At 44.5% G+C, this 23431-nt stretch overlaps 2 protein-coding genes across 5 annotated transcripts in view; one reads left to right on the top strand and one right to left on the bottom strand.

Moving 5' to 3' along the window:
• Nucleotides 1-6858, bottom strand: part of lin37 (lin-37 DREAM MuvB core complex component) — a 23023-nt gene extending 16165 nt beyond the window's left edge. The window contains exons 1-3 of the mRNA XM_079503974.1: nt 6460-6858; nt 3434-3509; nt 1417-1467 (exon numbers count right to left, since the gene is read on the bottom strand). Coding sequence (XP_079360100.1) covers nt 1417-1467; nt 3434-3509; nt 6460-6493 — 161 coding nt within the window. The 5' untranslated portion in view covers nt 6494-6858. The remainder of the gene's footprint in view (nt 1-1416; nt 1468-3433; nt 3510-6459) is intronic.
• Nucleotides 6859-7852: 994 nt separating this feature from the next.
• proser3 (proline and serine rich 3) overlaps nt 7853-23431 on the top strand; it is a 32358-nt gene continuing 16779 nt past the window's right edge. Inside the window, exons 1-10 of one of the 4 annotated variants that reach the window (XM_079504780.1) lie at nt 7853-8094; nt 8504-8615; nt 8963-9234; nt 11630-11778; nt 13934-14040; nt 15085-15170; nt 16492-16628; nt 19740-20558; nt 20625-21124; nt 21480-21808. In XM_079504780.1, the coding sequence (XP_079360906.1) occupies nt 8084-8094; nt 8504-8615; nt 8963-9234; nt 11630-11778; nt 13934-14040; nt 15085-15170; nt 16492-16628; nt 19740-20558; nt 20625-21124; nt 21480-21808 (2522 nt within the window). In that variant the 5' untranslated portion in view covers nt 7853-8083. Of the gene's footprint in view, nt 8095-8503; nt 8616-8962; nt 9235-11629; nt 11779-13933; nt 14041-15084; nt 15171-16491; nt 16629-19739; nt 21125-21479; nt 21809-23431 lie in introns of those variants that run through there. The other 3 variants (XM_079504779.1, XM_079504778.1, XM_079504781.1) reach the window with 3 other exon arrangements.

Here is a 23431-nt window from a genome sequence, read left to right as displayed (position 1 = left end):
ATCGGCTATTTTCAAATGGCCAAAATGTATAGGGTTGAAGTGCTTAATCAAAATACTACTAAAGTTTTCAAATAATTGTAGTGAAGTAAAAGTACAAATTTTGGCTCCAAGATGTAGTGGAGTAGAAGTAAAAGTATTGGAAATTGGAAATACTCAAGTAAAGTACAAATACCTTAAAATTGTACTTAAGTACAGTACTTAAAGGACCACTTCACCACTTTTCAACCTATCTTCATATAATAGGTCCTCACTAATAATCATGAAACAAATGGCGCAATTTTTTTCTACTCGGTCTGTGTCTCATAGGAGGGCTGTGGGCAGTTCAGAAACCGTCTTCCAGTGACATCATTGATGGGGAATACAAGCTAATAGAAACTGCAGGCTTTCTAGTCCTGAAAAGTTGCAATGCGAAAATGGAAGCCATCGTTCTCACGATAATGAAAATCTAAATATTTTTGTAAAAAAATCTTGTTTAAAAAAAGAATCTGCCTAATGATGATGTCACTGGAAGACGGTTTCTAAACTGCCCACAGCCCTCCTATGAGACACAGACTGAGTAGAAAAGAATCGTGCCATTTTATCATGATTATTAGTGAGGACCTATAGGTTGAAAAGTGGTGAAGTGGTCCTTTAAGTCAGGGGTTCTCAACGTTTTTGGCCGGGGACCCCCGGAAATGCTTTGGCAATGTCTCGGGAAACCCGCCCCGCCCCCTCCCGACCCCCAATATAAATTGACTGCTACAATAACCTTAAACCATTTTGGGCGGGAACCCCTTTTGGTGTTTTAAGCATTGTTATAATTTAGCTATTGAAAAATAGCAGATCTACAAAATAAAATAAAATAATTTGGGGACCCCCTAAAATAATTTGGCGACCCCCCCGAGGGGTCGCGACCCACGGGTTGAGAACCCCTGCTTTAAGTAAACGTACTTTCCACCACTGTTATTCATATAGTAAACATTACTCTGTCCGTACTTGTTTGAGGAGTCTGTTATTCATATAGTAAACATTACTCTGTGCGTACTTGTTTGAGGAGTCTGTTATTCATATAGTAAACATTACTCTGTGCGTACTTGTTTGAGGAGTCTGTTATTCATATAGTAAACATTACTCTGTCCGTACTTGTTTGAGGAGTCTGTTATTCATATAGTAAACATTACTCTGTCCGTACTTGTTTGAGGAGTCTGTTATTCATATAGTAAACATTACTCTGTCCGTACTTGTTTGAGGAGTCTGTTATTCATATAGTAAACATTACTCTGTCCGTACTTGTTTGAGGAGTCTGTTATTCATATAGTAAACATTACTCTGTCCGTACTTGTTTGAGGAGTCTGTTATTCATATAGTAAACATTACTCTGTCCGTACTTGTTTGAGGAGTCTGTTATTCATATAGTAAACATTACTCTGTCCGTACTTGTTTGAGGAGTCTGCAGCCGTCTTCCCAGAGTCCTCTTCATTGGGCTCCCTGCACAAAGAGATTTACACCATTTAGAACTCAGGCATTTATCAGGCACTCTCTTTATCCAGACTAAGAGGCAGTAATCAAGGTAAACACATACTTAGAATGAAGAGAAACAGTGTAGCGTCTAAGTAAACTATAGGACCATAGAATGCAGAGACAGTGTAGTGTCTCAGTAAACTATAGGATCATAGAATGCAGAGACACAGTGTAGTGTCTCAGTAAACTATAGGATCATAGAATGCAGAGAGACAGCGTAGTGTCTCAGTAAACTATAGGATCATAGAATGAAGAGAAACAGCGTAGTGTCTCAGTAAACTATAGGATCATAGAATGCAGAGACAGCGTAGCACCTCAGTAAACTATAGGATCATAGAATGCAGAGAGACAGTGTAGTGTCTCAGTAAACTATAGGATCATAGAATGCAGAGAGACAGTGTAGTGTCTCAGTAAACTATAGGATCATAGAATGCAGAGAGACAGCGTAGTGTCTCAGTAAACTATAGGATCATAGAATGCAGCATAGTGTCTCAGTAAACTATAGGATCATAGAATGCAGAGAGACAGTGTAGTGTCTCAGTAAACTATAGGATCATAGAATGCAGAGAGACAGTGTAGCGTCTCAGTAAACTATAGGATCATAGAATGCAGAGAGACAGTGTAGCGTCTCAGTAAACTATAGGATCATAGAATGCAGAGACAGTAAACTACAGGATCATAGAATGCAGAGAGACAGTGTAGTCTCAGTAAACTATAGGATCATAGAATGCAGAGAGACAGTGTAGTGTCTCAGTAAACTATAGGATCATAGAATGAAGAGAAACAGCGTAGTGTCTCAGTAAACTATAGGATCATAGAATGCAGAGACAGTGTAGCGTCTCAGTAAACTATAGGATCATAGAATGCAGAGAGACAGTAAACTACAGGATCATAGAATGCAGAGAGACAGTGTAGCGTCTCAGTAAACTATAGGATCATAGAATGCAGAGAGACAGTGTAGTGTCTCAGTAAACTATAGGATCGTAGAATGCAGAGAGACAGTGTAGTGTCTCAGTAAACTATAGGATCATAGAATGCAGAGACAGTGTAGCGTCTCAGTAAACCATAGGATCATAGCATGCAGAGAGACAGTGTAGTGTCTCAGTAAACTATAGGATCATAGAATGCAGAGACAGTGTAGCGTCTCAGTAAACTATAGGATCATAGAATGCAGAGAGACAGTGTAGTGTCTCAGTAAACTATAGGATCATAGAATGCAGAGAGACAGTGTAGTGTCTCAGTAAACTATAGGATCATAGAATGCAGAGAGACAGTGTAGTGTCTCAGTAAACTATAGGATCATAGAATGCAGAGAGACAGTGTAGTGTCTCAGTAAACTATAGGATCATAGAATGCAGAGAGACAGTGTAGCGTCTCAGTAAACTATAGGATCATAGAATGCAGAGAGACAGTGTAGTGTCTCAGTAAACTATAGGATCATAGAATGCAGAGAGACAGTGTAGTGTCTCAGTAAACTATAGGATCATAGAATGCAGAGACAGTGTAGCGTCTCAGTAAACTATAGGATCATAGAATGCAGAGAGACAGTGTAGTGTCTCAGTAAACTATAGGATCATAGAATGCAGAGAGACAGTGTAGCGTCTCAGTAAACTATAGGATAATAGAATGCAGAGACAGTGTAGTGTCTCAGTAAACTATAGGATCATAGAATGCAGAGAGACAGTGTAGCGTCTCAGTAAACTATAGGATCATAGAATGCAGAGAGACAGTGTAGTGTCTCAGTAAACTATAGGATCATAGAATGCAGAGATAGAGTGTAGCGTATCAGTAAACTAAAGGATCATAGAATGCAGAGACAGAGTGTAGCGTATCAGTAAACTATAGGACCAGGGTTCCTTCAAGGGGTTCCAAATGGACCCTTACAGGTGTGTAACTCTGAGTGTACAAATGGAACCAAGCAGAGTCCACAAACCTCTCAGTCTCACTCTTCTCAACCAGAACCTGCAGCACAGCGTCCAGTCGACTCCGAGCCCCGGCCACCTCTGAGTCTGTCAATCATAATAAAGATAATAATTTCATTAATAATACATTTCACAGCCCCAGCCACCTCTGAGTCTGTCAATCATAATAATCATTAAATTAATAATAATACATTTTACAGCCCCAGCCACCTCTGAGTCTGTCAATCATAATAATCATTAAATTAATAATAATACATTTTACAGCCCCAGTCACCTCTGAGTCTGCACAAAAAAAACAATCATAATAATGCTAATAATAGGGATGTTAATAGTTCATCATGAATCGATCGTTAAAGAAATTCTTCAATTAAACGTAATAGTGAATATGAATCGGAAATTCTACGGTTCTATCATTCGGCAGTTTTCTGTGAATGTAATGCTGTCACACATGGCAGGACATTACGGGTGCGTTCGGAAATGGGCCCTGAACGCACTGGTGTGCTCTCTTGTCGTTCGTTTATTCAGTGCACTCGGTGCGTTGTCGTTAAAAAATACAGTGTGCTGCGCACCGGGTGTGCCGAGTGCCCGCACTGAGCGACCCTATACACTGAAGCTGGGGTCGTCCACTGAGCGACCCTATACCCTGAAGCTGGGGTCGTCCACTGAGCGACCCTATACCCTGAAGCTGGGGTTGTCCGGTGTGAATGCGTCACAGCTGTGGTCGTTCGTAAATAAGGCACACTGAACGCACTCTGTGACGTCACTGCCCACCACACTCAACAAACTGACCACATTCCCGGTGCGCATTTCCCAACGCACCCGACATTTGATTGAATACCGCCTACAAAGATCCCATTGCCTGGCCCTGTATCTCAAATGGGCAAATAAATATTATAAGGAATATAATTATGCCTTTTGTCTTCTGTCTGTGTATCAGCAAAGACAGATTTTTATGTTAGACATTGAGGGAAATTAAGATTCTCAGATTATCCTTTTTTTCCATCAAGTAACCGAACATGTTCGGTCGGTAGCAAACTTATTTCTCCGTCCACAGTGAAGAAAGGAGGGGGTAATGGGGTAAAGGCTCATTGGCTGTTTAGCTTGTCAATCAAAGAAACGGAGGTGACAGGGCTTTGTTATTGTCTGTTGAGCCTTCGAGAAGTGACGCGCTATCACGATATCACGAGGGTGGACAGAACTATCCATGCATGTAGTGATGTAAATAGGTTTTCAATGTAATGAGTTCCGGGATGCAGGGATGGTCCTTTAGACAAGTCCCAGGGATGGTCTTTTAGAAATGAGTCCCAGGGACATTTGATGAGTCCCACTTCAACGACGTTAGGAGTCATATTTTACCATTTTTACAAATTGCAGCATTTAACTCCCATTTAATTGTATATGTTTATAATGTGGTTATATCCATGTAGAAAACAGAAGAAGAAATGATTATTATAACTAAAGCTAGCAAAATAAACTAGAATAAAAAAAACAGTACAGTAGTGCATCCCGTGGATGCAGAGGTCGTGTTATTGCGTCCCTCAACAATTTGCAACTCTAGATTTTTTTATAATGGGATGAATCTAGAGTTGCAATACCCTCCATTGACTCCCCACTCATCATTTTGAGTTTGCGATCTGCTTGTCTTACACGACGTTAAACTCACCAACATTGCAGCTGTAGTCCAAGCTTGAATTATTCTCTTTCAATCTGCCGAGCTTGTTTTTCATAAAAATCCCCCGTAGACATGTTATGAGCTACTTTCTGTCAAGAAATTCTGTGCAAGTGATTCTTTTTCTAAGTGCTGGAGTTTGGAAGCGCTCGTCGTAAGTCACTGAACGTCCCTGCATGCATCTGTTTCGCATTTGCACATAATGCAGGAGGCAGCAGCGCGACCCCTTAATACAAACGAGCGCTTCCAAACTCCAACATTTCTTCTTCTTGACAGAAAGTAGCTCATAACATGTCTACGGGGGATTTTTATGAAAAACAAGCTCGGCAGATTGAAAGAGAATAATTCAAGCTTGGACTACAGCTGCAATGTTGGTGAGTTTAACGTTGTGTAAGACAAGCAGATCGCAAACGCAAAATGATGAGTGGGACTGGGGAGTCAATGGAGGGTATTGCAACTCTAGATTCATCCCATTATAAAAATATCTAGAGTTGCAAATTGCGGCTACCTATTTTAATCTCTGTGCATGTGGTGACGTGTGTGTGTTTTTATAGACCTATTCAGTATAATTTATCATATTCAGCTATTCAGAATCAGCACACAAACACTATGGAAAGTCAGTTTTTAACTTTGTAGTCAACTAGTCATTACGAACAACAGATATCTGTCTGTCCATACTCTCTCTCAAACAATAAATGTCCATTTATATTAAATCAATGTACGACAACTTTACGGTGATATGGAGTACTCTATAAGTTAATCAAATAATATCTACGGTATTCCTATATTATTAATACAGAAGGCTGTTCAAAGTGTGAGTTTTTACACTGCACACAGCTGCCTGTACAATTCCAACATTAATTCATCAATGATTCATATATGTAACAAAAACAAGGTTATTAAACGTACCCTTTTTGATTGATTGAAAATTGTATTAATAGTTTGCAGAATTACAGTACATTTCAAGCACAAACTCAATACAAAGGCTGTTAGTGGACGACCCAATTAAGCATTACACTTGTTTACAACAGGGTCCACCATGTTCAATTCATCAAAACATTTAGAGACGTACAAATAGACACTTCTATATAGACAAAGAAGTGAACAGGAATTCATCATAATGGAGGTAAGAAGGGAAAAGAAACATATACAGTGAGGGGAAAAGGGGGACGTGGAAAGTACTCATTAATATGTAGACATTTGAAAAAATGGGACATTCTGCATAATGTGTACATTCCACTACTTTTAATTAAGTACATTGTATACCAATACTTTTGTATTTCGGACATTTACTTGTAGTATTTCTAAATTGGCACTCCCAGACTCCCCCACACAGAGGTAAATAGTGTGTGTGTGTGTGTCACCCACCTGGCTTCTCGGTCTTGATCTTAACATGGTGCATAGTGACTGTTTTACTGAAACAACCAACCAGTTACTACATATATGACCAAAACAACACCAGCAACCTGACCTGAAGCTAACAGGCTAGCAAGCTAGCTATTAGCAGCTGGCAGTTAGCACTCTGCGACGTCACTTCACGTTGATGTAAGTTATGGATAATAATAATAATAAGTGAACACGGGGTAGTTTATTAAACTACAGCTCAGTTTGTTTATTGTATTACAAATGATAAATTATCACAGTGTTTACGTGAAGCTAGCGACTAAGCTAACAGTTAGCTGCTTGTTGTTTTTCCTTCCTTGGCTTTTTCGTCGACTTTCCTACTTCCGCGCGCTGGCGACTCCTCGCACCCCCATTGGTGGAAACGGAGCCAATAGCACCCAGCCGAGACTCGTGTCAGTCACGCGCATAGGCCACGCGCAGATGACAGCTAATAGGAAACCAGACAGCCTTGTCTGGAGGGAGGGGGGTGGAACCGGAACCGGAACCGGGGCGGGCTTGTACGCGCGCCATTGGCTGAACCTGGTGTCCACTGGTGTCCATCATTCGCAGCTCCTCGTCCTATTGGCTGATCGTGTCAACGGTAGTCAAAATCAAAACGACGTTCGACGTCAGTGTTGCCAAGTCTGCTCATTTAAAGCTGATTATAAGCCACTATGGGCTTGTTTTTTCCCCCCTGTTTCTAAAGAGTATCAAGTTTAACTTTGCTTATTTTGGGCATTCAGTTTTTCAAATAAGTATGTATTTGTCTGCGAACCTTTTGATTGATTGATTGATTGATTGATTGATTGATTGATTGATTGATTGATTGATTGACATATTCAATTCATATGAATTGAATACACAGATCCACAACGGAAACATTGTGTTATCCTTTTGTATCACTGTATAATTGCACCACTGTACCACAATGTTAGAAAATACGACTAGGCCTACTACTTTTTGATTGATTGACAGTTTGCAGAATTACAGTACATTTCAAGCACAAACAATACAACAATACAAAGACTGTTAACTGTGAGTGGACGACCCAATAAAGCATTACACTTGTTTACAAGAGGGTCCACCTTGTTCAATTCATCAAAACATTTAGAGACGTACAAATAGACACTTCTATATAGTCAAAGAACAACAGTACTACTACTACTACTACTAGGCCTACTACTACTACTACTACTAATAATAATAATAATAATAATAATAATAATAATAATAATAATAATAATAATAATAATAATAATAATTGTAATAATTGTAATAATAATAATCAACATCTGAAAATATTTAGGGCCATTATACCGATGTTAATTAAATGCTTGTTTCTGTCGCAGAATCTGGCAACACTGTTCCACCGTTTGTGACTGAGCGGTTGTGTTTATTTGTGTGTGTGAGAGTTCGTCAAGTTGTTGATGTTTTGCTTCCATGGTAATAACCAATAACGTCCTCTGACCACGTGCGTGGACATACTTATGAATAATTGACAATTCATATTTTATAAATTGTCATTGATCATCTTGAAAGCAGCAGACCAGAGAGAGCAGCTAATTTTTGAGTCCCTGTGACATGACTCTGGATACTCTCTGCTTTTGATATGAAATCCAGGTAAGCTTTACAGACCAAACTTTGAGTACTATATAATACCAATAATATGTTACCATTACTACTGTGTTATTACAACTACCGGTATATTAATTAGGTATTAATTAACAATATGTTCTTTGTAGCATTGTTGATTTAAGTTAACTCTGAAAGGAACCAAATGTACCCCAGGTCCAACTGAGTTACAGATGTGTAACTCTCACCATCCAGAGTTACAATACTATATAGTATATATACACATCATCTGTAAGGGCCTATGTGGGTCCATTTGGTTCCATTTACACTCTCAGAGTTACAAACCTGTTAAGGGTCCATTTGGTTCCATTTGTTACACTGTGTGTGTGTGTGTGTGTGTGTGTGTGTGTGTGTGTGTGTGTGTGTGTGTGTGTGCGCACGCGCATGCGTGTTACAGTGGTGCCGCGGTGTTTAGCAGGCGGAACCCCTTCCCACCCCCCCGGCCCGCGGGGCGGTCCCACTACCACCCATCACCCACCGACAACCTGTCCAAGAACAAGAGACACACGGTTTGTTCCTGATTAGGGATTGATTGATTGATTGATTGATTGATTGAATACTTAACAGCACAGATGCCTCTGTTAGAGCTGAATCTGTGTTCGAAAAATAACATGAAATCAAGAGCAACGTTTTAACTTTAAGAGCACTCCTTTTGTTTGTTTTCCCCACTGAATAATAACCCCCTCTGCTTCATCCGTCATGCCCACGCTCTCTGTAGAGTTTGAGTCCCGTGAGCCGCTGAATAATAACCCCTCTGCTTCATCCGTCATGCCCACGCTCTCTGTAGAGTTTGAGTCCCGTGAGCCGCTGAATAATAACCCCTCTGCTTCATCCGTCATGCCCACGCTCTCTGTAGAGTTTGAGTCCCGTGCGTCCCAGAAACAGCCCCCAGAAACGGCAGGCTGTGAGGCCAGAGGAGAGGCACCCTGCTGGGGGAGCAGACGGACCGATATGTGCCCCCTCCACCGTCGCCACTGAGGAGAGGCTGCCATGGTTCTTCTCTGAGTCGTGGCCGTCGACGGAGCAGAGTTCCTCTCCAGATGACACTGCTGCTCTCATGGAGACGTCCACACCGGGCGCAGGGAAACCCCCGGGCTCTGGAGACCAACAGGATTCCGTGCTGGCAAAGTACGCTATTATGCACTTAGTCTTCTTAGTCTCGTAGTAGCCTCGGAAACCCAGACGTTTTTATTTCCAGGGAGAGAAAAAGAAAGTCTGGGTCCGAGTTAGCCGCAATTTGCAACTCTAGATTTTTTTATAATGGGATGAATCTAGAGTTGCAATACCCTCCATTGACTCCCCACTCATCATTTTGCGTTTGCGATCTGCTTGTCTTAAACAACGTTAAACTCACCAACATTGCAGCTGTAGTCCAAGCTTGAATTATTCTCTTTCAATCTGCAAAGCTTGTATTTCATAAAAATCCCCCGTAGACATGTTATGAGCTACTTTCTGTCAAGAAGAAGAAATGTTGGAGTTTGGAAGCGCTCGTTTGTATTAAGGGGTCGCGCTGCTGCCTCCTGCATTATGTGCAAATGCGAAACAGATGCATGCAGGGACGTTCAGTGACATACGACGAGCGCTTCCAAACTCCAGCACTTAGAAAAAGAATCACTTGCACAGAATTTCTTGACAGAAAGTAGCTCATAACATGTCTACGGGGGATTTTTATGAAATACAAGCTTTGCAGATTGAAAGAGAATAATTCAAGCTTGGACTACAGCTGCAATGTTGGTGAGTTTAACGTCGTTTAAGACAAGCAGATCGCAAACGCAAAATGATGAGTGGGGAGTCAATGGAGGGTATTGCAACTCTAGATTCATCCCATTATAAAAAAATCTAGAGTTGCAAATTGCGGCTAGGTCCGAGTCCACTTCAATTCGGCATAGAGTAGCGCAAACGTCGATCACTCTCTGCTGATTTCTGATCGTCTGCACCTTTGTTAAATTGACGCACACACGTACACACACACACACACACACACACACACACACACACACACACACACACACACACACACACACACACACACACACACACACTCCTCTCTCTCTCTGTCGCTCTAATGAATTAGTCTCGTGTCGCGCAGCTGCGTCTAGATTCTCCCGGTGGATCCTGCCGGGAGCTGCCTATGCCATAGAAAGCATAGGTGGACCCCAGGCTAGTCGCGTAGTGTTTCAAATAGTTTTAAATATAAGCCCTTTAATTTGGAATATCTTTGAAATTTGGGATTTTTGCATGCCATAATGTTTGGTCCAGTCATTTTGCACAATGTTAGCACTAATTTAAGACACACATTTAAACAAAACAAGACCAAAAGAAATCCAAACAAGCAACAAATGAACCATGAAACAAAAAGATAACTCCAAAGTCAAATCCTATCCTATTCGTTGTCTCCATATTGTCTAATTTCTTATATATAAAGCTCCTTCTCAAAACATTTGAATATTGTGCAAAAGTTCATTTTCTTCCGTAATATAATTAAAAAAGTGAAACTTTCATATATTCTCAATTCACTGCGCATAAATTGTGGCTGGTCAGTTAAGCACAGTAATACAGTGGTCAGTAATTACTAGTAGTTTAGGCTCTGTGGGCAGGTGCCAAATCAAGCTGGAAAGGAAAATCAGCCTCTCCATGAAGCTTGTCAACATACTGATGCAAAAAGTGCTCTAAATATCCTGATAGATGGCTGTGTTGTGTTGACTCTGGACTTTCACCAGCAGATGACATGGCACCTCAAACCATCACAGTCAGTGAAAACAGATGACATGTCACCTCAAATCATCACAGTCAGTGAAAACAGATGACATGGCACCTCAAACCATCACAGTCAGTGAAAACAGATGACATGGCACCTCAAACCATCACAGTCAGTGAAAACAGATGACATGGCACCTCAAACCATCACAGTCAGTGAAAACAGATGACATGGCACCTCAAATCATCACAGTCAGTGAAAACAGATGACATGGCACCTCAAATCATCACAGTCAGTGAAAACAGATGACATGGCACCTCAAACCATCACAGTCAGTGAAAACAGATGACATGGCACCTCAAATCATCACAGTCAGTGAAAACATCACACTGGAGTCAACACAGCCATCTACCAGGATACAGGAGCATTTAGAGTATGTTGACAAGCTACAATTTACAATTTAGGCATTTAGCAGACGCTCTTAATCCAGAGCGATTAGGCAGGAACAAAAGCATGGGAATACATCACATATATAAAATGCATTTATCATGAAACATGTGTTTCTATATATGGAGATGCCCGGTTTTCCTTTCCAGCAGCACTTGGCACCTGCCCACAGTGCCAAAACTACTAGTAATTGGTGTACTAACCATGGTATTACTCTCAATCAATCAATCAATCAATCAATCACAGGTATGTACTGTAGAATGGGATATCAAATGATTACTGTATCACAGGTATGTACTGTAGAATGGGATATCAAATGATTACTGTATCACAGGTATGTACTGTAGAATGGGATATCAAATGATTACTGTATCACAGGTATGTCGATCGTTTCCGCCACGGCCGTCCTCGGAGCAGAGAAGAGCGCCAGCAGAGCAGAGAAGAACAAGAAGGACAGTCCTTCTGGTGGATGAGAGACCCTTCACCTTTACCCTGCAGACCCTCACCCACCGAGACCCCAAAACAAGGTCTGTACACCCACCGAGACCCCAAGACCAGGTCTGTACACCCACTGAGAGCCCAAGACCAGGTCTGTACACCCACTGAGACCCCAAGACCAGGTCTGTACACCCACTGAGACCCCAAGACCAGGTCTGTACACCCACTGAGAGCCCAAGACCAGGTCTGTACACCCACTGAGACCCCAAGACCAGGTCTGTACACCCACTGAGACCCCAAGACCAGGTCTGTACACCCACTGAGACCCCAAGACCAGGTCTGTACACCCACTGAGACCCCAAGACCAGGTCTGTACACCCACTGAGACCACAAGACCAGGTCTGTACACCCACTGAGACCCCAAGACCAGGTCTGTACACCCACTGAGACCCCAAGACCAGGTCTGTACACCCACTGAGACCACAAGACCAGGTCTGTACACCCACTGAGACCCCAAGACCAGGTCTGTACACCCACTGAGACCCCAAGACCAGGTCTGTACACCCACTGAGACCACAAGACCAGGTCTGTACACCCACTGAGACCCCAAGACCAGGTCTGTACACCCACTGAGAGCCCAAGACCAGGTCTGTACACCCACTGAGACCCCAAGACCAGGTCTGTACACCCACCGAGACCCCAAGACCAGGTCTGTACACCCACTGAGACCCCAAGACCAGGTCTGTACACCCACTGAGACCCCAAGACCAGGTCTGTACACCCACTGAGACCCCAAGACCAGGTCTGTACACCCACTGAGACCCCAAGACCAGGTCTGTACACCCACTGAGACCCCAAGACCAGGTCTGTACACCCACTGAGACCCCAAGACCAGGTCTGTACACCCACCGAGACCCCAAGACCAGGTCTGTACACCCACTGAGACCCCAAGACCAGGTCTGTACACCCACTGAGACCCCAAGACCAGGTCTGTACACCCACTGAGACCCCAAGACCAGGTCTGTAGACCCACCGAGACCCCAAAACAAGGTCTGTACACTCACTGAGACCCCAAGACCAGGTCTGTACACCCACTGAGACCCCAAAACAAGGTCTGGACACCCACCGAGACCCCAAAACCAGGTCTGTACACCCACAGTTTCCTAAACACTAGGGGCTCCATTTTCGTCACCGCTAAACCCCTTATCCCTAAACTTCTTTGCCTTTTTTTTTTACTATTTTGAAGAACATTTTTGAATAGTTCAACCAACCAATCTACATTGACACGTTGTGAGCTTGTAGACTGGCCATTTTAACTATTCAAAAATGTTTTGCAAAATAGTGAAAAAAAGGCAAAGAAGTTTAGGGATAAGGGTGACGAAAATTGAGCCCATATGTGTTTTTTCTCGGCTTGATTACTGCAATGCACTTTTTTCTGGACTGCCTAAGAAAACAACTGACAGATTACAACTTGCGGCAGCCAGAGTTTTAACTAAAACTAAGATGAGAGAACATATTACTTCAGTTTTAGCTTCACTGCATTGGCTTCCGGTTGTTTTTAGGATTGATTTTACAATTATTTTACTTGTTTATAAAGCTCTCAATGGTCTCGCACCTTCCTACATACATGACTGCCTGCCTAAATAATATCCCAAACAGCCCCCTAAGGTCTTCCACTGCTGGTCTGCTCGCTTTGCCTAAAAAAATGGCAACAAAAAAATACAGTGAAGCAGGTTTTTGCTTCTACGGGCCGACAGCGTGGAACAAACTCCCACTGTACCTTCGACAGGCAGCCTCTGTAGACATTTTTAAAAGCACAGCTCAAGACCCACTTCTACACTCTTGCTTTTAATTGATCTTTTACATTTTTTGTTATTCATGTCCTCATTGTATTGCATTACTGCTATTGTTATTATTATTTTTTAAGATTTGTTTTTGGGGCTTCTTATGTCTTTATTGATAGGGAACAGTATACAGACAGGAAAGGGGAGAGCGATGGGGAGTGACACGCGGCAAAGGCCGTCGGGCTCGGGAGTCGAACCCGCGGCACGCCGCCCGGCTGGCTTGGCAGCCTAGGTGCCCAGACGGTTGAGCTAACCGCCCGGGCCTACTGCTATTATTTTTAATATTTTATGCCTTGCTTTTCTTTTCTTTCTTTCTCCATTGCTCTGTAAAGCACTTTGAGTACTGAACTGGTACTGGTTTGTATTGGATCAAAGCAGCCTGTGGTTCTGTTGTCCCCAGCAGCGGTACCAGAGCAGCAGCACTCGGAGACCTGCAGTCCAGTCAGATATCGTGGCAGCCCCTCCCCCCCCTCCCCCTGTAGAGACATCATGGACTTCTCTGCTCTGGTGAGTCCACTTTCAGGTGGAAACATATACTCTGTACCTACTAGGGATGATAATAGTTAACACCACGAACGCCCGGGGGTATTTAGGACCATTAAATCATAGCGCCCAGCGATTTATAGCAGCGGAGCACATTTAGCGACGCACCAGGCGCTATCACGGATGTAGCTGAAGTAGCTACTGTAGATGTAGCCAAAACACTCATGAGGCGATCGACAACAACGGGAGGTATGATTAATTCTAACGCGGCTAGATTATGTCTAAAACATTATCTTTGATTAGAACTGGACGGAATGATTTAGATCAAGAGTTATTCACGTTTTAAGATTTTCGGTCACATCCACTAAAATGGGGGGGGGGGGGGGGGGGGGGGGTGCAAGTTGAATGCAAGTTCATAGGCTGAACTTGCATTCTATTATTTTCTGCTAAAGTGTTTCACCCAGTATTGTGACCGTATATATTTGTGTTACCGGGTGGACTGTCTGGGGTGTATCACCCAGTAATGTGACCGTATATATTTGTGTTACCGGGTGGACTGTCTGGGGTGTATCACCCAGTAATGTGACCGTATATATCTGTGTTACTGGGTGGACTGTCTGGGGTGTATCACCCAGTAATGTGACCGTATATATCTGTGTTACCGGGTGGACTGTCTGGGGTGTATCACCCAGTAATGTGACCGTATATATCTGTGTTACCGGGTGGACTGTCTGGGGTGTATCACCCAGTAATGTGACCGTATATATCTGTGTTACCGGGTGGACTGTCTGGGGTGTATCACCCAGTAATGTGACCGTATATATCTGTGTTACCGGGTGGACTGTCTGGGGTGTATCACCCAGTAATGTGACCGTATATATTTGTGTTACCGGGTGGACTGTCTGGGGTGTATCACCCAGTAATGTGACCGTATATATTTGTGTTACCGGGTGGACTGTCTGGGGTGTTTCACCCAGTAATGTGACCGTATATATCTGTGTTACCGGGTGGACTGTCTGGGGTGTATCACCCAGTAATGTGACCGTATATATCTGTGTTACCGGTCAGGGTCTGTCTGACACCTCCCACGGTGACCTCGTTGACCCCGACATCCTGCAACTCCAGGAACGAGCCGGCAGGCTGCTGCTGAGGAGGTAGGCTATATACGACGAAAAACTACAAACATGGAACCGTGTTCTCTCCTCCGCATCATACCACCAGTGCCCATACCCTAGAGAACTACAAACATGGAGCAGTCTTCTCTCCTCCGCATCATACCACCAGTGCCCATACCCTAGAGAACTACAAACATGGAGCAGTCTTCTCTCCTCCGCATCATACCACCAGTGCCCATACCCTAGAGAACTACAAACATGGAGCCGTGTTCTCTCCTCCTCATCATACCACCAGTGCCCATACCCTAGAGAACTACAAACATGGAGCCGTGTTCTCTCCTCCGCATCATACCACCAGTGCCCATACCCTAGAGAACTACAAACATGGAGCCATGTTCTCTCCTCCGCATCATACCACCAGTGCCCATACCCTAGAGAACTACAAACATGGAGCAGTCTTCTCTCCTCCGCATCATACCACCAGTGCCCATACCCTAGAGAACTACAAACATGGAGCAGTCTTCTCTCCTCCGCATCATACCACCAGTGCCCATACCCTAGAGAACTACAAACATGGAGCCGTGTTCTCTCCTCCTCATCATACCACCAGTGCCCATACCCTAGAGAACTACAAACATGGAGCCGTGTTCTCTCCTCCGCATCATACCACCAGTGCCCATACCCTAGAGAACTACAAACATGGAGCCATGTTCTCTCCTCCGCATCATACCACCAGTGCCCATACCCTAGAGCTGAATTCCAATACCCCAAATTCTAAATCCTAAAAGTATTCTGAAAAACTATGTTTCTATGTCAGTGGTTCTCAACCTTTTTCATGTCAAGGACCCCCAGAATTATCTGTATTTGACTGCGGACTCCCATCTCAAAATATGTAGTTCCAGGGACCCCCCCCCCCCCCCCCCCCCCCCCCCCCAGAAGCAAAGATTTTAGTTCAAAACGTTCGCTCTGAAAGAATATATATCCAAAGATTTGCGCCACATATTCAAGATTTCTCAAAAATAGCAGATGTACAAGCTTATAGATCTGCTATTTTTCAACCGCTAAAGTATAACATAATGCTTAAAACACCAAAAGGGGTTCCCGCCCTGAATGGGTTAGCCTAAAACGAGTTACACGAGTGAGGGTTCTGTTGTTAGCATGTTGCTAACATGTCATGTAATTTCTCATGCAGTGAGGGCTCTGTTGTTAGCATGTTGCTAACATGTTGTCATGTACTTTCTCATGCAGTGAGGGCTCTGTTGTTAGCATGTTGCTAACATGTTGTCATGTACTTCCTCATGCAGTGATTGCTCTGTTGTTAGCATGTTGCTAACATGTTGTCATGTACTTCCTCATGCAGTGAGGGCTCGGTCAGCAGTGAGTCCGTCCCCATGGTCAGCTCCGAGGGTCTGGGATGCTCAGAGTTCTCCTCTCCAGGCAGCGTGGAGGAACCAGCGAGAAGAACCTTCGTTCCCACAGCAGAACCAGTCACTGCTGGTAAGAGTTAGCCTTGCGTAGCCATGCTAATGTCAGTGCGTGGATATTAGTATAGCTGGTCCCTTCGTAGATTGTTTTTCCAAGGGGCGGTTCAACCAGAGCCATAGATCATTGTGGACGTTCACAATGACACATGAACGCTGTTTCAGGTGAACGCACGTGAACGCGTGCAATGATAGTCAACGGCATGCAGCGCGTTCATGTGTTTGGGGCAAATCCATCCCAGAATGCACTCTGTTCCTACCCGGAAGGAGTAGTGAAATCGCCTCATGCGCTTTAGAGCAACTTAATGCAAGTGGATGGGAGGAGAACTCGGGTGCCGTCTCTATTCATATATACTCTAAGGTAAGACCGAGTTACGACATTGAGGGGGCAGGAAACCGAGCGCTGTTCATGCAGCCTGCGGAGAGTGACAAGCTGGAGTTTGAAATACATGGTTTTCAACCAGGGCGGCGCAAATATCAGCAATTTTAGGCATGTGTGCAACATGACAACTGTTTTAACCCATTTTTACCTGAGATCAGATTCTAAAAATGTCTTCTAGATCCTGACAGTTTTCTGAAAAAGCTATGTTTCTATGTCAGTGGTTCTTCGATTTTTCAAAAATAGCAGACCTACAAGCTCATAGCGCGCCACTCGGTGGCGCGCTATGAGCTTGTAGATCTGCTATTTTTCAATAGCTGAAGCAGAACATAATGCTAACACCAAAAGGGGTTCCCGCCCAAAATGTGTTATAGTATTGCACAGTGACAACTAAAGTCTCTGTAATGTTTATGTTGTACAATTACTATTACTAAAACCAATCTAAAAGAAAGGGATTTGAGATCATTAAAGCTGGGCTGTTGCCTTTGCATTGCAGTGACGGAATAGATAAGTGGTTCTAAAACCTTTTTTTCATATCAAGGTCCATTATTTATTTATTCATTAGAGCCACGGACCACCATTTGATGACATTTAGCCTCTCGGACCCATTTGAGCCACGGACCACCATTTGATGACATTTAGCCTCTCTGACCCATTTGAGTCACGGACCACCATTTGATGACATTTAGCCTCTCAGACCCATTTGAGCCACGGAACCACCATTTGATGACATTTAGCCTCTCAGACCCATTTGAGTCATGGACCACCATTTGATGACATTTAGCCTCTCAGACCCATTAGAGCCACGGACCACCGTTTGATGACATTTAGCCTCTCAGACCCATTAGAGCCACAGACCACCATTTGATGACATTTAGCCTCTCAGACCCATTTGAGTCATGGACCACCATTTGATGACATTTAGCCTCTCAGACCCATTTGAGCCACGGACCACCATTTGATGACATTTAGCCTCTCAGACCCATTTGAGCCACGGACCACCATTTGATGACATTTAGCCTCTCAGACCCATTAGAGCCACGGACCACCGTTTGATGACATTTAGCCTCTCAGACCCATTTGAGCCACGGACCACCATTTGATGACATTTAGCCTCTCAGACCCATTAGAGCCACAGACCACCATTTGATGACATTTAGCCTCTCAGACCCATTTGAGTCATGGACCACCATTTGATGACATTTAGCCTCTCAGACCCATTTGAGCCACGGACCACCATTTGATGACATTTAGCCTCTCAGACCCATTTGAGCCACGGACCACCATTTGATGACATTTAGCCTCTCAGACCCAACTGAGCCACGGACCACCATGTGATGACATTTAGCCTCTCAGACCCAAAACTTTGAATATTTTGTTGTCGTTGGATAAGGTTTTGTCCACAATTCCTGGCTGTATTGATGTTGGTACCATTAGGAGAGACAACAGGCTGTATTGATGTTGGTACCATTAGGAGAGATAACAGGCTGTATTGATGTTGGTACCATTAGGAGAGATAACAGGCTGTATTGATGTTGGTACCATTAGGAGAGACAACAGGCTGTATTGATGTTGGTACCATTAGGAGAGATAACAGGCTGTATTGATGTTGGTACCATTAGGAGAGATAACAGGCTGTATTGATGTTGGTACCATTAGGAGAGATAACAGGCTGTATTGATGTTGGTACCATTAGGAGAGATAACAGGCTGTATTGATGTTGGTACCATTAGGAGAGATAACAGGCTGTATTGATGTTGGTACCATTAGGAGAGACAACAGGCTGTATTGATGTTGGTACCATTAGGAGAGATAACAGGCTGTATTGATGTTGGTACCATTAGGAGAGATAACAGGCTGTATTGATGTTGGTACCATTAGGAGAGACAACAGGCTGTATTGATGTTGGTACCATTAGGAGAGATAACAGGCTGTATTGATGTTGGTACCATTAGGAGAGATAACAGGCTGTATTGATGTTGGTACCATTAGGAGAGATAACAGGCTGTATTGATGTTGGTTACCATTAGGAGAGATAACAGGCTGTATTGATGTTGGTACCATTAGGAGAGATAACAGGCTGTATTGATGTTGGTACCATTAGGAGAGATAACAGGCTGTATTGATGTTGGTACCATTAGGAGAGATAACAGGCTGTATTGATGTTGGTACCATTAGGAGAGATAACAGGCTGTATTGATGTTGGTACCATTAGGAGAGATAACAGGCACATGTTGATCAAAATAACAATTCTTCTACATTCTCTAATTGTGTAGACTTGAAACAATGAAACCAAATGGACCGGTAGGGGTCCATAGGCCTATCTCACAGCATTTCCCCGCCCCCTTTCCACGCCCCCTTTTGGGGCTAGTGGTGTTATTCTTTTTGCGGTCCATAGGCTTCCATGTTAAAAGAGGTATTTTCACAAGCCACAAACTACCGTTTTGTAAAGGTAAGGTTTATTCTACTTATTTGAGTTGTTATACCATTGTGTTTTCTTCATATTATTATCGGTCTTTGACATTTTAACATTAGGAAATGTACTTAGATTCTCCAGAGAAAAAAAGTGTAAATGCCTAATGTTAAATGACACCACTATCTACCGGAAGTGGGCGTGGAAAGGGGGCTGTGAGATAGGCCTATTTGGTTTCATTTTCCACTCTCAAGAGTTAAAGATCTATACAAGGGTCCATTTGGTTACCAACTCTCACAGATAAGACCCGATCAATGTGTTTATGGATCTTACAGGAGCGCCGAGCTCAGCCTCGATCTTCCATGTTGGCCACGCCTCCTCTGCGCCACGCCCGGCAGACGACATCCTCTTCCAATGGCGTTTGAGGAGGAAGATGGAGCTGGCCCGCCACTGGCTCCCAGCGCCGTCCCAGTCCCCTCAGAACCCAGGCCACTGGCTCCCAGCGCCGTCCCAGTCCCCTCAGAACCCAGGTCAACAGCAGTCCCAGTCCCCTCAGAACCCAGGTCAACAAAGCTCTCAGTACCCAGGTCAACAGCAGTCTCAGTCCCCTCAGTACCCAGGTCAACAGCAGTCTCAGTCCCCTCAGAACCCAGGTCAACAAAGCTCTCAGTACCCAGGTCAACAGCAGTCTCAGTCCCCTCAGAACCCAGGTCAACAGCAGTCTCAGTCCCCTCAGAACCCAGGTCAACAGCAGTCTCAGTCCCCTCAGTACCCAGGTCAACAGCAGTCTCAGTCCCCTCAGTACCCAGGTCAACAGCAGTCTCAGTCCCTTCAGTACCCAGGTCAACAAAGCTCTCAGTACCCAGGTCAACAGCAGTCTCAGTCCCCTCAGTACTCAGGTCAACAGCAGTCTCAGTCCCCTCAGTACCCAGGTCAACAGCAGTCTCAGTCCCCTCAGTACCCAGGTCAACAGCAGTCTCAGTCCCCTCAGTACCCAGGTCAACAGCAGTCTCAGTCCCCTCAGTACCCAGGTCAACAGCAGTCTCAGTCCCCTCAGAACCCAGGTCAACAAAGCTCTCAGTACCCAGGTCAACAGCAGTCTCAGTCCCCTCAGTACCCAGGTCAACAGCAGTCTCAGTCCCCTCAGTACCCAGGTCAACAGCAGTCTCAGTCCTCTCAGTACCCAGGTCAACAGCAGTCTCAGTCCTCTCAGTACCCAGGTCAACAGCAGTCTCAGTCCCCTCAGTACCCAGGTCAACAGCAGTCTCAGTCCCCTCAGTACTCAGGTCAACAGCAGTCTCAGTCCCCTCAGTACCCAGGTCAACAAAGATATCAGAACCCAGGTCAGCAGCAGTCTCAGAACCCAGGTCAACAGCAGTTTCAGTACCCAGGTCAGCAGCAGTCTCAGAACCCAGGTCAGCAGCAGTCTCAGAACCCAGGTCAACAGCAGTCTCAGAACCCAGGTCAACAGCAGTTTCAGTACCCAGGTCAGCAGCAGTCTCAGAACCCAGGTCAACAGCAGTCTCAGAACCCAGGTCAGCAGCAGTCTCAGAACCCAGGTCAGCAGCAACCTCAGTACAGCTCCTCAGAAATGGTCCGTCCTTCATCCAACCTTCCATCACAAGCAGAAACCCAGGAAACCGCTGTGACGTTTCACTGGCCCCGCCCCGCTGCCACGCCCCTCCCCCCGAGTGGAGTCCAGAGCGACGCCCAGGTCCAGGTAGGCGTGGGCGATATGGAAAAATATAATATCACAAATGTGTTTTTTTCATGCGTTTTTTATGGTTTTCAAGTTATTTAACTGACCAACCACCTACCAGTTAACAAAAACTACCAGTTAACAAAAACTACAAGGTAACAAATACTGAAAAGAAACGAGCAACCCACCATTTAGACCAAAATACGTATTGTTTTTGGCGAACGAAACCGTCGTTCAACAGAAGTATAAATTAAGGGACGGAACTGCAAATCACAGAATGTGCATTCACTCTATCACGATATGCGCGATATCTCTGAAAGGTGTCGCACATGTGGAGGATATTTATCACCACATATTATTGCCCAACCCCCCCTAGGTCCAGGTGCCCCCCGCCCCCCACACACACCTCCTCTGTGACGTGCTGCCCTGCCCCGGCCGCGCCCCTTCCTCCACGCCGCCACGCCAACAGCTGTCCCGGCGGAGGACCGAGTGTGTGCCTCCCAAAAACTCCTCTTCCTCTGAGGAGGAGGAGGAGGAGGGGCTCGGTAAACGCGGGTCGCGGCCGTCATGGCCGCTGCAGTGTGCTTCACCTCCTGTGACCACAGAAGAAGAAGAAGAAGAGCTCCGTGTGGAGCGCAGGAGAGCCGAGAGGAGGCGCCAGGAGAAACTGCACAGCAGGAATAAGCCCAGAACCTCCTCAACCCGGTACGATAGATTCTATCTGAACAGACATTCAGAACTCCTTCTAACGCTATGGACCAGAGCTAACAGTACCATAGTGCTAAGGAGAACTCCTAACACTATGGACCAGAGCTAACAGTACCATAGTGCTAAGGAGAACTCCTAACACTATGGACCAGAGCTAACAGTACCATAGTGCTAAGGAGAACTCCTAACACTATGGACCAGAGCTAACAGTACCATAGTGCTAAGGAGAACTCCTAACGCTATGGACCAGAGCTAACAGTACCATAGTGCTAAGGAGAACTCCTTCTAACACTATGGACCAGAGCTAACAGTACCATAGTGCTAAGGAGAACTCCTAACACTATGGACCAGAGCTAACAGTACCATAGTGCTAAGGAGAACTCCTAACACTATGGACCAGAGCTAACAGTACCATAGTGCTAAGGAGAACTCCTAACACTATGGACCAGAGCTAACAGTACCATAGTGCTAAGGAGAACTCCTTCTAACACTATGGACCAGAGCTAACAGTACCATAGTGCTAAGGAGAACTCCTAACGCTATGGACCAGAGCTAACAGTACCATAGTGCTAAGGAGAACTCCTTCTAACACTATGGACCAGAGCTAACAGTACCATAGTGCTAAGGAGAACTCCTTCTAACACTATGGACCAGAGCTAACAGTACCATAGTGCTAAGGAGAACTCCTTCTAACACTATGGACCAGAGCTAACAGTACCATAGCGCTAAGGAGAACTCCTAACACTATGGACCAGAGCTAACAGTACCATAGTGCTAAGGAGAACTCCTAACGCTATGGACCAGAGCTAACAGTACCATAGTGCTAAGGAGAACTCCTAACACTATGGACCAGAGCTAACAGTACCATAGTGCTAAGGAGAACTCCTAACACTATGGACCAGAGCTAACAGTACCATAGTGCTAAGGAGAACTCCTTCTAACACTATGGACCAGAGCTAACAGTACCATAGTGCTAAGGAGAACTCCTAACACTATGGACCAGAGCTAACAGTACCATAGTGCTAAGGAGAACTCCTAACACTATGGACCAGAGCTAACAGTACCATAGTGCTAAGGAGAACTCCTTCTAACACTATGGACCAGAGCTAACAGTACCATAGTGCTAAGGAGAACTCCTTCTAACACTATGGACCAGAGCTAACAGTACCATAGTGCTAAGGAGAACTCCTTCTAACACTATGGACCAGAGCTAACAGTACCATAGTGCTAAGGAGAACTCCTAACGCTATGGACCAGAGCTAACAGTACCATAGTGCTAAGGAGAACTCCTTCTAACACTATGGACCAGAGCTAACAGTACCATAGTGCTAAGGAGAACTCCTTCTAACACTATGGACCAGAGCTAACAGTACCATAGTGCTAAGGAGAACTCCTTCTAACACTATGGACCAGAGCTAACAGTACCATAGCGCTAAGGAGAACTCCTAACACTATGGACCAGAGCTAACAGTACCATAGTGCTAAGGAGAACTCCTAACGCTATGGACCAGAGCTAACAGTACCATAGTGCTAAGGAGAACTCCTAACACTATGGACCAGAGCTAACAGTACCATAGTGCTAAGGAGAACTCCTAACACTATGGACCAGAGCTAACAGTA

This window comes from Electrona antarctica (genome assembly GCF_951216825.1).
Source record: "Electrona antarctica genome assembly, chromosome: 6".
Taxonomy (NCBI): domain Eukaryota; kingdom Metazoa; phylum Chordata; class Actinopteri; order Myctophiformes; family Myctophidae; genus Electrona; species Electrona antarctica.
Note: the sequence above shows the minus strand (reverse complement) of the source record. Positions and strands in the feature narration are given on the sequence as shown.